We start from the raw sequence: 13,276 nt of genomic DNA on the forward strand, positions 1-13,276 counted from the left end.
TCCAAGTCCATCCATGTTGTCGCAAAAGGTAAGATTTCCTTTTTCATGGCCCCATAGAATTCCATTATATATATGTACCACAGCTTTTTAATCCACTCATCCACTGATGGACACTTGGGCTGTTTCCAGATCTTCGCTATTGTGAACAATGCTGCCATAAACATGGGAGTGCATTTCTCCATTTGAAACAGTGCTATGGTGTTCTTGGGGTATATTTCTAAAAGTGGGATAGCTGGGTCAAAAGGCAGTTCCATTTCTAATTTTTTGAGGAATCTCCATACTGTTTTCCACAGTGGCTATACCAGTCTGCATTCCCACCAGCACTGCAGGACGGTTCCCTTTTCTCCACGTCCTCGCCAGCACTTATTCTGTGTTGTGTTGTTGATGAGCGCCATTCTTACTGGTGTGAAGTGATATCTCATTGTGCTTTTAATTTGCATTTCTCTAATGATTAGTGATGCTGAGCATTTTTTCATCTGCCTATTGGCCATCTGTATCTCCTCTTTGGAGAAGTGTCTATTCATTTCTTTTTCCCATTTTAGATTGGATTTTTTATCTTCCTGGTGTTGAGTTTTACAAGTTCTTTATAAATTTTGGTTATTAACCCCTTATCAAACATATTGTCGAATAGGCCCTGGCCGGTTGGCTCAGCGGTAGAGCGTCGGCCTAGCGTGTGGAGGACCCGGGTTCGATTCCCGGCCAGGGCACACAGGAGAAGCGCCCATTTGCTTCTCTACCCCTCCACCGTGCTTTCCCTCTCTGTCTCTCTCTTCCCCTCCCACAGCCAAGGCTCCATTGGAGCGGAGATGGCCCGGGCGCTGGGGATGGCTCTGTGGCCTCTGCCCCAGGCGCTAGAGTGGCTCTGGTCGCAACATGGTGACGCCCAGAATGGGCGGAGCATCGCCCCCTGGTGGGCAGAGCGTCGCCCCTGGTGGGCGTGCCGGGTGGATCCCGGTTGGGCACATGCGGGAGTCTGTCTGACTGTCTCTCCCTGTTTCCAGCTTCAGAAAAATGAAAAGAAAAAAACAAAAAAAACAACAAAAAAAACATATTGTCGAATATGTTCTCCCATTATGTAGTTTGTCTTTTTATTCTGTTCATATTGTCTTTAGCTGTGCAAAACCTTTTTAGTTTGATACAGTCCCATTTGTTTATACTGTCTTTTATTTCACTTGCCCATGGAGATAAATCAGCAAATATATTGCTGCGAGAGATGTCAAAGAGGTTACTGCCTATGTTTTCTTCTAAGATGCTTATGGTTTCACGGCTTACATTTAAGTCTTTTATCCATTTTGAGTTTATTTTTCTGAATGGTGTAAGTTGGTGGTCTAGTTTCATTTTTTTGCAGGTAACTGTCCAATTTTCCCAACACCATTTGTTGAAGAGGTTGTCTACTCCATTATATACTCTTACCTCCTTTGTCAAATATCAGTTGTCTATAAAGATGTGGGTTTATTTCTGGGTTCTCTGTTCTGTTCCATTGATCTATATGCCTGTTCTTAAGCCAGTACCAAGCTGTTTTGAGTACAATGGCCTTGTAGTATAACTTGATATCAGGAAGTGTGATACCTCCCACTTTATTCTTCCTTTTCAAGATTGCTGAGGTTATTCGTGTTCTCTTTTGGTTCCATATAAATTTTTGGAATATGTGATCTATATCTTTGAAGTATGTCATTGGTATTTTAATTATTATTGCATTGAATTTATAAATTGCTTTGGGTAATATAGACATTTTAATAACGTTTATTCTTCCTATTCATGAACACGGTATATGCTTCCACTTGTTTGTATCTTCCTTGATTTCTTTTATCAATGTTTTATAATTTTCCAAATACAAGTTTTTAATCTCCTTGGTTAAATTTACTCCTAGGTACTTTATTTTTTTGGTTGTAATAGAAAAGGGGATTGCTTCCTTAATTTCACTTTCTGACAGTTTATTGTTGGTGTATAAAAATGCCTCTGCGTCGGCCTGGCGTGCGGAGGACCTGGGTTCGATTCCCGGCCAGGGCACACAGGAGAAGCGCCCATTTGCTTCTCCACCCCTCCGCCGCGCTTTCCTCTCTGTCTCTCTCTTCCCCTCCCGCAGCTAAGGCTCCATTGGAGCAAGGATGGCCCGGGCGCTGGGGATGGCTCTGTGGCCTCTGCCTCAGGCGCTAGAGTGGCTCTGGTCGCAACATGGCGACGCCCCAGAGGGGCAGAGCATCGCCCCCTGGTGGGCAGAGCATCGCCCCATGGTGGGCGTGCCGGGTGGATCCCGGTCGGGCGCATGCGGGAGTCTGTCTGACTGTCTCTCCCTGTTTCCAGCTTCAGAAAAATGAAAAAAAAAAAAAAAATGCCTCTGATTTGTGAGTATTAATTTTATATCCTGCCACCTTGCTGAATTCATTTATCAGGTCCAGTAGTTTTTTGACTGAGACTTTAGGGTTTTCTATATACAATATCATATCACCTGCAAATAATGATAGTTTTACTTCTTCTTTTCCAGTTTAGATGCCTTTTATTTCTTCTTCTTGTCTGATTGCTGTGGCTAGGACTTCCAGAACTATGTTGAATAAGAGTGGTGAAAGGGGGCTCCCCTGCCTTGTTCCTGATCTTAAGGGGATTGCTTTAAATTTCTGCCCATTGAGTATGATGTTGGCTCTGTATTTGTCATAGATTGCCTTTATCATGTTGAGGTGTGTTCCCTGTATTCCCACTTTGCTGAGAGTTTTGGTCATAAATGGGTGCTGGATTTTATTAAATGCTTTTTCTGCATTTATTGAAATTATCATGTGGTTTTTCTCCTTTCTTTTGTTTATGTGATGAATCACATTGATTGATTTGAGAATATTGTACCGGCTTTGTCTCCCCAGAATAAATCCCACTTGATCATAGTCTATGATTTTTTTCATATATTGCTGGATCCAGCTTGTTAATATTTTGTTGAGGATTTTAGCATCTAAATTCATCAGGGATATTAGCCTATAATTTTCTTTCTTTGTGTTGTCTTCCCTGGTTTTGGAATCAGAATTATGCTCGCCACATAAAAGAAGCTTGGAACTCTTCCTTCCTCTTGAATTTTTTAAAATAGCTTGAGAAGGATAGGAGTTAGTTCTTTTTTGAGTATTTGGTAGAATTCACTTGTGAAGCCATCTAGCCCAGGGCTTTTGTTTATTGAAAGTTTTTTTGATAACTGTTTCGATCTCATTTGTTGTAATAGGTCTGTTTAGGTTTTCTGATTCTTCCAGATTGATTTTTAAAAGATTAATGTGTTTCAAGGAATTTTTCCATTTCATCTAGGTTGTAAATTTTTTGGCATACAGTTCTTCATAGTATTTTCTTAGAATCCTTTGTATTTCTGTTGTGTCAGTTGTTATTTCTCCATTCTCATTTCTAATTTTATTTATTTGAGTCCTCTCTCTTTTTTTCTTGGTGAGTCTAGTTAAAGGTTCATCGATCTTGTTTACCTTTTCAAAGAACCACTCCTGGTTTCATTGATCCCCTGTATAGTTTCTTTATCCTCTATATCATTTATTTCCACTCTGGTCTTTATTATTTCCTTCCTTCTACTAACTCTGGGCTTTACTTGCTGTTCTTTTTTTAGTTCTTTTAGATGCAGGGTTAAGTTGTTTATTTGAGCTTTTTCTAGCTTCTTAAGGTATGGCTGTAGTGCTATGAACTTCCCTCTCAGTACTGCTTTTGCTATGTCTCATAAATATTGAGTTGTTATATGCTCATTATCATTCGCTTCTAGGAATTTTTTTATTTTCTTTGATCTCATTGTTAACCCATTTGTTATTTAATAACATGCTATTTAGTTTCCAAGTGTTTGAGTATTTTTCAGTTTTTCTGTTGTGGTTGATTTTTATTTTCATGCCATGTGATCAGAGGAAATGCTTGATATGATTTAAATCTTCTTAAATTTGTTGAGACCGCTTTTGTGCCCTAACATGTTTTCTATCCTAGAAAATGTACCATGAGCTTTGAAAAAGAATGTATATTCTGTTGTTTTAGGGTGAAAGGTTCTGAAGATATCTATTAAATCCAGTTGATCTAGTGTGTCTTTTAAGTCTGCTGTTTCTTTGTTAATTTTCTTTCTTAAGGATCTATCTAGTGATGTTAATGGGGTATTGAAATCCCCTGCTATTATTGTATTGCTGTTGATCTCACCCTTTATATCCATCAAAGTCTGCTTTATGTATTTAGGTGCTCCTCTGTTAGTTGCGTAGTTATTTATAATGGTTATAGCTTCCTGTTGGATTGCTCCCTTTATCATTATGTAGTGACCTTCTTTATCTCTTACTATAGCCTTTGTTTTAAAGTCCATTTTGTCTGATACAAGTATTGCTACCCCAGCTTTTTTTTTCATTTGATTTGCATGAAATATTTTTTTTCCATTCTTTTACCTTCGGTCTATGTGCATCTTTTGTTTTGAGGTGTGTCTCTTGTAGACAGCATATGTATGGGTCCTGTTTTCTTATCCACGGAGCTACCCTGTGTCTTTTGATTGGATCATTTAATCCATTTACATTTAAGGTTATTATTATATGTAGTTGTTTATTGCCATTTTATTCTTTAAAAGGTGTATTCCTCTTTTGCTATATTCTTTTTCTCCTTTGGTCTGTTTACAACAGGCCCCTTAACATTTCTTGCAGCATTGATTTAGTTGTAATGAATTCCTTGAGTTTGTTTGTTTTGGTTTTTTTTGGGTTTTTTTGTCTAGGAAGCTTTTTATTTCTCCTTGAATTTTAAACGATAGCCTTGCTGGATAAAGTAGTCTTGGTTGTAGGCTCTTGTTCTGCATTACTTTGAATATTTCTTGCCATTCCCTTCTGGCCTCAGTGTTTCTGTTGAGAAGTCGGATGTCAGCCTTATGGGGGCTCCTTTGTAGGTGATAACCTTTTTTTCTCTAGCAGCTTTTAATATTTTCTCTTTATCTCTTAGCTTTGGTATTTTTTTTTCTTCATTTTTCTGAAGCTGGAAACGGGGAGAGACAGTCAGACAGACTCCCACATGCGCCCGACCGGGATCCACCCGGCATGCCCACCAGGGGGCGACGCTTTGCTCACCAGGGGGCGATGCTCTGTCCCTCCGGGGCGTCGCTCTGTCGCGACCAGAGCCACTCTAGCGCCTGGGGCAGAGGCCAAGGAGCCATCCCCAGCGCCCGGGCCATCCTTGCTCCAGTGGAGCCTCGCTGCAGGAGGGGAAGAGAGAGACAGAGAGGAAGGAGAGGGGGAGGGGTGGAGAAGCAGATGGGTGCTTCTCCTGTGTGCCCTGGCCGGGAATCGAACCCAGGACTCCCAGCTTTGGTATTTTAATTATGATGTGTCTTGGTGTGGATTTCTTTGGGTTTCTTTTTAATGGAATTCTCTGTGCTTCTTGAATTTATGTGACTTTTACCTGCATCAGTTTAGGGAAGTTTTCAGCTATGATTTGATTGAACAAGGTCTCTATCCCTTGTTCTTTCTCTTCTTCTTCAGAAACCCCTATGATGCAGATGTTATTTCTCTTCATGTTGTCACAGAGCCCTCTTAGAGTTTCCTCAGACTTTTTGAGTGTCTTTTCTTTTTGCTGCTTTGCTTCTGTGCCTTTGTTTATCTTGTCCTCTAACTTGTTGATTCAATCCTCAGCTTCATCCATCCTGGTTTTAATTCCTTCCATTGTGATCTTCATTTCTGATACTGTATTTGTAATTTCTGACTGATTCTTTTTTTATTATTTCAGTGTCTTTTTTTATACTTGCTATTTCTTTATTTAGGTGTTTGTTATGTCCATCTATTGTTATTCTAAGATCTTTGAGCATCCTAACATTATTTTAAACTCTGTATCCAGTAATTTGGTTATATCTGACTCATTCAAGTCCTTTTCTGGGGATTTCTCTTGATTCATTTGGGTTGCATTTCTCTGCCTTCCCATTTTGTCTGTGTATGAGAAGGGTGTGGCCACTGGAGTCCAATGTGTGTGCCCCCTGTGTTCTCTATGTGTAGTCCGTCTGCAGGTCCACCACCCCCTCTGTTGTTGCCTCTGGCATTTGGGTTTGGGTGTTGCCAGGGCCAGACCACTGCGGCAGTTGCTGTGGTTTCCGCCTCTCCTCCATGGGAGGGAATGTGTTCACATGCCTGGGTCTACAAGCCTCCACCTGCCTCAGCCTTCGCCCATCCCCCACAGGTGGATCCGCATGCCTTGGCACCACGGGCAGGGCTGCACACCTATGCTCAGCCACGGGTCTCCACCTGTTCCCTGGCTTTCACCCCTCCCCTATGTGTGGAGCTGTGCTCACAGGTCTGACCATAAGCCCCGGCTCCATGGACCGGGCAGGGCTTCGCGCCCGCGCTCAGCCGCAGGTCTCTGCAGTTCCTTGGCTTTCTCCTTTCTTCTGCAGGCAGGATTGCAGGCAGGACCTCTCTTGCTCACCTGGCCCGCAGCTGGGTCGGACCACTTTCATGCGTCCCTTCCACCCCTGCCAGGCGGGTCTGAGCTCACGCCTGGCCTCAGTTGTGGCCGGCCCAGCTTCCACCCCCATGAATGGGACTGTGCTTCCACGTCACACTGCCACCCTCCCTCCTGTGAGCCCTCAGCAGTATGGGTGGGGGCACTGCTGCTCAGACCGCAGCACTCAATACTGTATTCCTGAAGGCTCCCTCCTAAACGCCTCTGCTCTGAGTGCAGCAGGAGAGCTTGTTTGGCTGGTGTTGTGCTTTCCTTTGCTGGTATTGCTGGTTCCAGGGGAAATATTCACTTCAGATTTGGGGGGTGACTCAGCCCAGGGGTTAGGGTGGCTGTCCCTCAAAGTGTTTCTCCCTGTGCTTCTTTCTGCTACTCCAGTCCTCTCAACTCTCCCAGTCTCCCAGAGTCTTGGGTTAATGGTTGTAAAAGAGGTTTCCTGCGTGGTCCCTTTAAGAAGAGTCTTGGGTCTGAGAAATCTGTCTCTTTCTCACAAACAGTATCTTGGGTTGTTTCACAGCTAAATACTGCCCATACGCTTCTTCTAGGCTCAGGGGCTGCAAGCTGGGGCTTTGTTCCCGGGGCCCAGGACCTTCCCCTCTCCGCTAAACTTGCTTCCCACCGCGAGTCCCTCTGGGCTGCTGTTCACTCCCGAGAGCTGGGCAGCCCCCTTCGTGTTTCTGCTTTTCCTACCAGTCTCAGTGTGCCTTCTTCAGTGTTCCTTGGTTAAAGTGTCCTCTTAATTTAGTCCAAAGTTGGTTTTTCCAGATGATGGTTCTTAAAATTAAGTTGTAATCCACTTTGGTTCTGGGAGGTGGAAGTTGGTACGTCCACCTACTCCATCACCATCTTGCCACCCCTGACAGTAATATTTCAAAAAATAAAATAAAATGAATTACTACAAAAATTAATATAAAAAAGCAAAACAAGTTCAAATTAAAGTTAAAAGCCCACTTTGTGTGTATGTGTGTGTTTGTGTGTGTGTGTGTGTGAGAGAGAGAGAGAGCGAGAGAAAGAGAGAGAGAGACAGAGACAGACAGGAAGGGAGAGAGACAAGAAGCATCAGTTCTTTGTCGTGGCTTCTTAATTGTTCATTGATTGCTTTCTCATATGTGCCTTGACTGGGCAGCTCCAGCAGAGTGAGTGACCTTGGGCTCTAGCCAGCGACCTTGGGCTCAAGCCAGTGACCATGGGGTCATGTCTATGATTCATGATCAAGCTCAAGGTGGCGACCCCGTGCTCAAGCTGGCAACTTTGGGGCTTTTAACCTGGGTCCTCGGTGTCCAAGGTTGACACTCTATCTACTAAGCCACTACCTGGTCAGGCAAAGCCTACCTTTTTTTTTTTTTTTTTTTTTTTTTTAAGACTCAACAGATACAAAATTCCTCTGTCAGATCACTTTAAAAGTCTTTAAGCCTTATCCTTTCAATTTGTATATTTTTCATGGATAAGTAGTAAACACTTTGAGCAGCACTGACTTGTCCATATTATAGTAGAGCAGCAGTTACCACCAGGTGTTTCCAGCCAAATTGTAAGTGACACTATAAAAAAATACACATGCTATGATTTCTAGGAGACTCTGATTAGCATACTGGGAAGAGGCCCTGGTGTTGGTCTTTTGAAAACTCCATGGGTGATTCTGATGCTTGCATCTTAGCTGAAAACACTGCCATGAAAAACTTTGGTTGTATATGTTCTGCGTAACTATTGATATTAGAAGGCAAATCAAGTTTAGAAATGCCTCGTTATTAGAGGTTCCACTTTTTAACTCTACAACTTAATATAAATATTACATAATGAGAACTTTCTTTGTATTATAGCTACATTTGAAAAAAAATGTGGATTTAGTACTTTTTGCTAGAATGAAAGATAATATATGATATACTTCAGCAGAATCTTTAGATCTGCTATTTTCTGCATCTATTTGCTGTCCTCATTGTGATGTTCATATTCCCTAAAGATGCAGTTTGCCTCATATCATTTATGGGAAAAGGAATGAAATTCGTACACTACTGTAGTCCTCCATTAGAGAAGGAGCTCTGTGAAAAACCTGTTTATTATATTTGACATAGTTGTGTTCAGTTTCTGTCTAGTGGCTTGACTTTACATGTAGGAATACTATATTACTTGCGCTTGGCTCTTCAAGTATCCAGTTTTCCTCAGTTGTGTCAGGGTGTGTCCTCTGGACTAGCTTGAATATTTTAGAAAGCTTATTTCAATTCTCTCTAGCTTATTTCTTGTTTTGTCTCAGGATGGATGTGATATTATGGTTAGGTCCTATGTTCATAAGTTGTTTTGGACAATTACTTATAAAACTCTGCTCAGGGCTTTAGAATGTTTATACTGTTTTCTCCCTGAGTAGAGTCAAATTTTCACTGGTCTTCTTTGCCAAGGATAAAGGCAAGGCCTGTTTCAGTGCATGGTTTCCTTCTAAGAATCATGAGCCAATAACCACAGGCTCACCATGTTGTCTTATCTGAGAAGACTGGATTCATAAATCAAAACGTTCTTCAGCTGTGTTGTACAGACCCTACAAAGTAACCCGATTCATGGTGCATTTGAAACTTATAACCAGCCATAATCAGTTACATATGACTTCCAGCAGATGTTCTCAAGAAACTTTCCAATGCACAGGGGGACACAGCTTTCACTTTCTCATTTGAAGTTTGATCATCACAAGCAGAGCTCTGGGAAATTGCCTGTCTTACCTGATAACATAGAAGATAGAAATGCACGTTTAACTCATAAATTCATTGCTTTTGTTACCATGTTAGTAAAATTCCGATCTTCATACTATTCAAAACATCATCTGTTCTTTAGCTAAGATAATTATGTTTGCTTTTTAAATAAAAATATTATGATTGAGATGTTAGAGAAGGCTTGGATTCAGTTAATGGAATGCCATCATTGGATAATGTTAAACAAATTATTATGACTTTAATATTATGACTCTATAAGATGGTTAAAGTACCTCCTCTAAAATATGGGTTATAAATGTATAGGTAGAAATCAGCCATCTTAAAGCAAGACAGATTGCGCTACAGGAGCAGCTGCTGAAGCTGCAGTCAGCTGCCCCGATGGTCAACCCAGCAGCCGGCAGCGTCCCAACAACCACTGCGTCTTCATTCAATTACGGGGTCAGTCATTATGCTGCAGCTTTCCACGATGATGACATGGACTTCGGTGACGTAATTTCATCACAACAGGAAATAAACAGGTTGTCAAATGAAATTTCAAGACTTGAATCGGAAGTTGGGCATTGGAGACATATTGCCCAGGTGGGTAAACTTTTCATGTGTTTTTGGAAACTGCATGATTGGAAATACTGGTGCTATGTGTAGAGCTTTTGGTATCAGAACTGTGGACGAGGAAATTAAAACCTATATTCTGATTATGCCAGTGACTTTCTAAATGATTTTAATCCGGCCGTCTTTCTCAGTTTCCCCTTCTGCACAACATTTGGAAGAAATTTTCAAAATAAAAATGGAGTTGCTGTGGTTGAACCAGCATCTTTTCCCAAGGAGTTCCTAAGGCTTCACTGGTGAAAGTCAGGGCCCCGAATTACGAGATTTGAAACTACTAGCTCAGATATTGGCTGAGGTTCCTGTTTGCATTAGTTATATGCAAAATGAAAATCTGATCATTGGTATTATAAAGTTGTTAAACTATTTTGTGTTGTTTCTTGTGCATTAGAAATTAAATCTTTGCTATACAGGGCTGTAAACTTTCTTCCGAGGAATGCGTTTTTGTTTCACATGTCAGCTCTTATGTATACTACTAAGATTGTTGATAGACATGGGATTCAAACTATATAAGTAAAGAGATAATTTTCTATCTATGAGCTTAATCTAATAGTGTAAAAGATAAATCCTTTTAATTGAAAGGACTGTCTTGCTTCCCAAGTTGCCAGACATTCCTAATATCCAAAATAAATCCAGAAGTAATGATCTGTCTCTCCATCTTATCTCTAAAAAGTAGTTCTTAAACTTTGTACATGTAAGAATAACCTGGGAAACTTGATAATATTGTAGATTCCCTGTCCTCCCTTCAGAGATAGAATTTTTTTTTTTTTTTTTTTTTTTTTTTTTTTTTTTTTTAGTGAGAGAGACAGACAGGAAAGGAGAGAGATGAGAAGCATCAACTCATAGTTGCACACCTTAGTTGTTCACTGATTGCTTTCTCATACGTGCCTTGACCTGGGGACTCCAGCCAAGCCAGTGACTCCTTGCTCAAGCCAGCGACCTTGGGCTTCAAGCCAGCGAGTGACCATGTCTGTGATCCCATGTTCAAGCCAGTGACCCTGCACTCAGGCTGGTGAGCCCGCGCTCAAGCTGGAGACCTTGAGGTTTTGAACCTGGGTCCTTTGCATCGTGGGCTGACGTTTTACCCACTGTGCCACTGCCTGATCAGGCCAGAAATTAGGCTTCTTGTAGCGTATTTTAGGGCTTTGGAAATTGCATTCAAACAAATACCCCAGCTGATTCTGATAATATGAGGAATGCATTTTAATAAACATTACTGAGGGTAAGATTTCATAAGGAAGAGATGGATTTTTCGTATGTTTGCTTAAGCATACCTTGAATGCCTACTACATGACAGACCTGTAACGGAGTATAAAGGTGAAAAAGGTGTGATTGGGAGCTTTCAGGGAACTTAATTTTCTAGCAGGGCATAATAGAAGTTAATACTTGTGTTATACTTTTTTTTTTTTTTTTAAATTTTTAATTTTTTTTTTTTTTGCATTTTTTCTGAAGCTGGAAACAGGGAGAGACAGTCAGACAGACTCCCGCATGCGCCCGACCGGGATCCACCCAGCATGCCCACCATGGGGCGACGCTCTGCCCACCAGGGGGCAATGCTCTGCCCATCCTGGGCGTCGCCATGTTGCGACCAGAGCCACTCTAGCGCCTGAGGCAGAGGCCACAGAGCCATCCCCAGCACCCGGGCCATCTTTGCTCCAATGGAGCCTCGGCTGCGGGAGGGGAAGAGAGAGACAGAGAGGAAAGCGCGGCGGAGGAGTGGAGAAGCAAATGGGCGCTTCTCCTGTGTGCCCTGGCCGGGAATCGAACCCAGGTCCTCCGCACGCTAGGCCGACGCTCTACCGCTGAGCCAACCGGCCAGGGAATACTTGTGTTATACTTTACAAGATGTTTCCATATATACTATCCCAGTATATGTTGTATTATTCTTAATAGGTATGTGAGCTATTTATTACTTTTATTTTGTTTGCAGATGAGCAAAGTAAAAATTTAAATAACATACTCATTGTCACAGTGATTAACTTGTGATTCAAACACGTGTCTTTTGCCTCCAAATCCTATGTTCTTCCATTATATTGTGTTTCTTCTTTCACCAGAGAATAGCTTTTGGTTCCTTAGAACACTATAGAGTAGATGTTAATAGAGGTAAATGAGCAACATACAGCTTTGAATGAGAAGAGAAAAATCCAAAAGTTCTTTTATTTACTTGTCAAACCTTTCTATATTGGGTTAGAGATCTGGGTGAAATCATTTTTAAAAGACTTTTACTATTATTATTAGCATTAATATTGGGTAACTTTTTATTTTAGAAATTACCTTTTAGGAACCTGCTTGATTATCATCAAATATACATTTTGTTAAGTAAGTAAAATATTCTATGGTGTTTTCTTTCTTATTTTGTTAAAATGTCTCTGCAATTAGGTAACATACTCTTGAATGGTATCTTTCATTTATTGTGTATCACTCATTATTGGACTAGGTTCCTTAAAAGGTGCTTCACATTCTTTAATCAGAATTTGTGTGGGAAATGCCTCGTTTTTGCAAAGTACCTTTTAATAATGTTAGTTTGTGACTTTCTCTTTTATAGGAAAATCAGTATAATTTTCTAATTCTGCATTTTTAATCTAGATTTCTAAAGCACAAGGATCAGATAGCTCTGATCAAAGTGAAATCTGCAAATTGCAAAATACCATTAAGGTAAGGCAGATTGTTGGAACAATGGCTATTACACATATAAAATTTGCTTATGAAAATAATAAGCCTAAATTATTAAAGGTTCAGTTGTAAAAGTAATTCTATAGATTTTATTTATTTATTTTTCTTGTTTTGTATATTTTTATTCTTTATGACAAGTAAGATATAAATATATCTCTCCAAAATGTTTGTTTTGAACATTTATTTATTAGGTAGTTTATATTTTATGTCTCTTTTCTGTTGAGTCTCATAAACTGGTCTTTATTAAAACAGAATTTGAAGCTTGCTGAACTTTCAAAGTTTAGGGTTAAGGGATGTTGACAAAATAGTATTCATTACAAATAATTATTTTCTCTTAATGGTGGAATTTTGCTAGTTTCTATCAATTATTTACTTTAAGAAGAGTCTTAATTACATAGTCTTACCATGGGAATTCATTGTTTTTAGTGTGCATAGAATTTTTAGTTTTGGTTTTATTATTATAAAGTTTAGGGTTAAGGGATGTTGACAAAATAGTATTCATTACAAATAATTATTTTCTCTTAATGGTGGAATTTTGCTAGTTTCTATCAATTACTTACTTTAAGAAGAGTCTTAATTACATAGTCTTACCATGGGAATTCATTGTTTTTAGTGTGCATAGAATTTTTAGTTTTGGTTTTATTATTATAACAGTACTAGTGCGGGTGGGTTCCCAGGTCAGATCTGTGTTTGAATCCAGGCTGTACTGTTTACAAGCCCTGCTTCTTTGGGCAACTTCCATTTTATAATCAGTAAAGTAGATGTCATCATGATACCTCCTTTGTAGAATGGTTTTTGAAGTGTTAATGTAAAGCTCCTTGCTAAGTGCTGGCCCATTAAGTACATAGGATTAAAGAACAACTTTACTTGTTTTCTCA

At 40.2% G+C, this 13,276-nt stretch overlaps 1 protein-coding gene across 1 annotated transcript in view; it reads left to right on the forward strand.

Annotated features, from left to right (window-relative positions):
• The window catches only part of TRIP11 (thyroid hormone receptor interactor 11), an 82,699-nt gene that overhangs the window by 13,554 nt on the left and 55,869 nt on the right, over positions 1 to 13,276 (forward strand). Inside the window, exons 4-5 of the mRNA XM_066277441.1 lie at positions 9,426 to 9,701; positions 12,312 to 12,380. Of these exons, the coding sequence (XP_066133538.1) occupies positions 9,426 to 9,701; positions 12,312 to 12,380 (345 nt within the window). The remainder of the gene's footprint in view (positions 1 to 9,425; positions 9,702 to 12,311; positions 12,381 to 13,276) is intronic.

The sequence above is a fragment of the Saccopteryx bilineata genome, chromosome 4 (assembly GCF_036850765.1).
Source record: "Saccopteryx bilineata isolate mSacBil1 chromosome 4, mSacBil1_pri_phased_curated, whole genome shotgun sequence".
Classification (NCBI taxonomy): Eukaryota; Metazoa; Chordata; class Mammalia; order Chiroptera; family Emballonuridae; genus Saccopteryx; species Saccopteryx bilineata.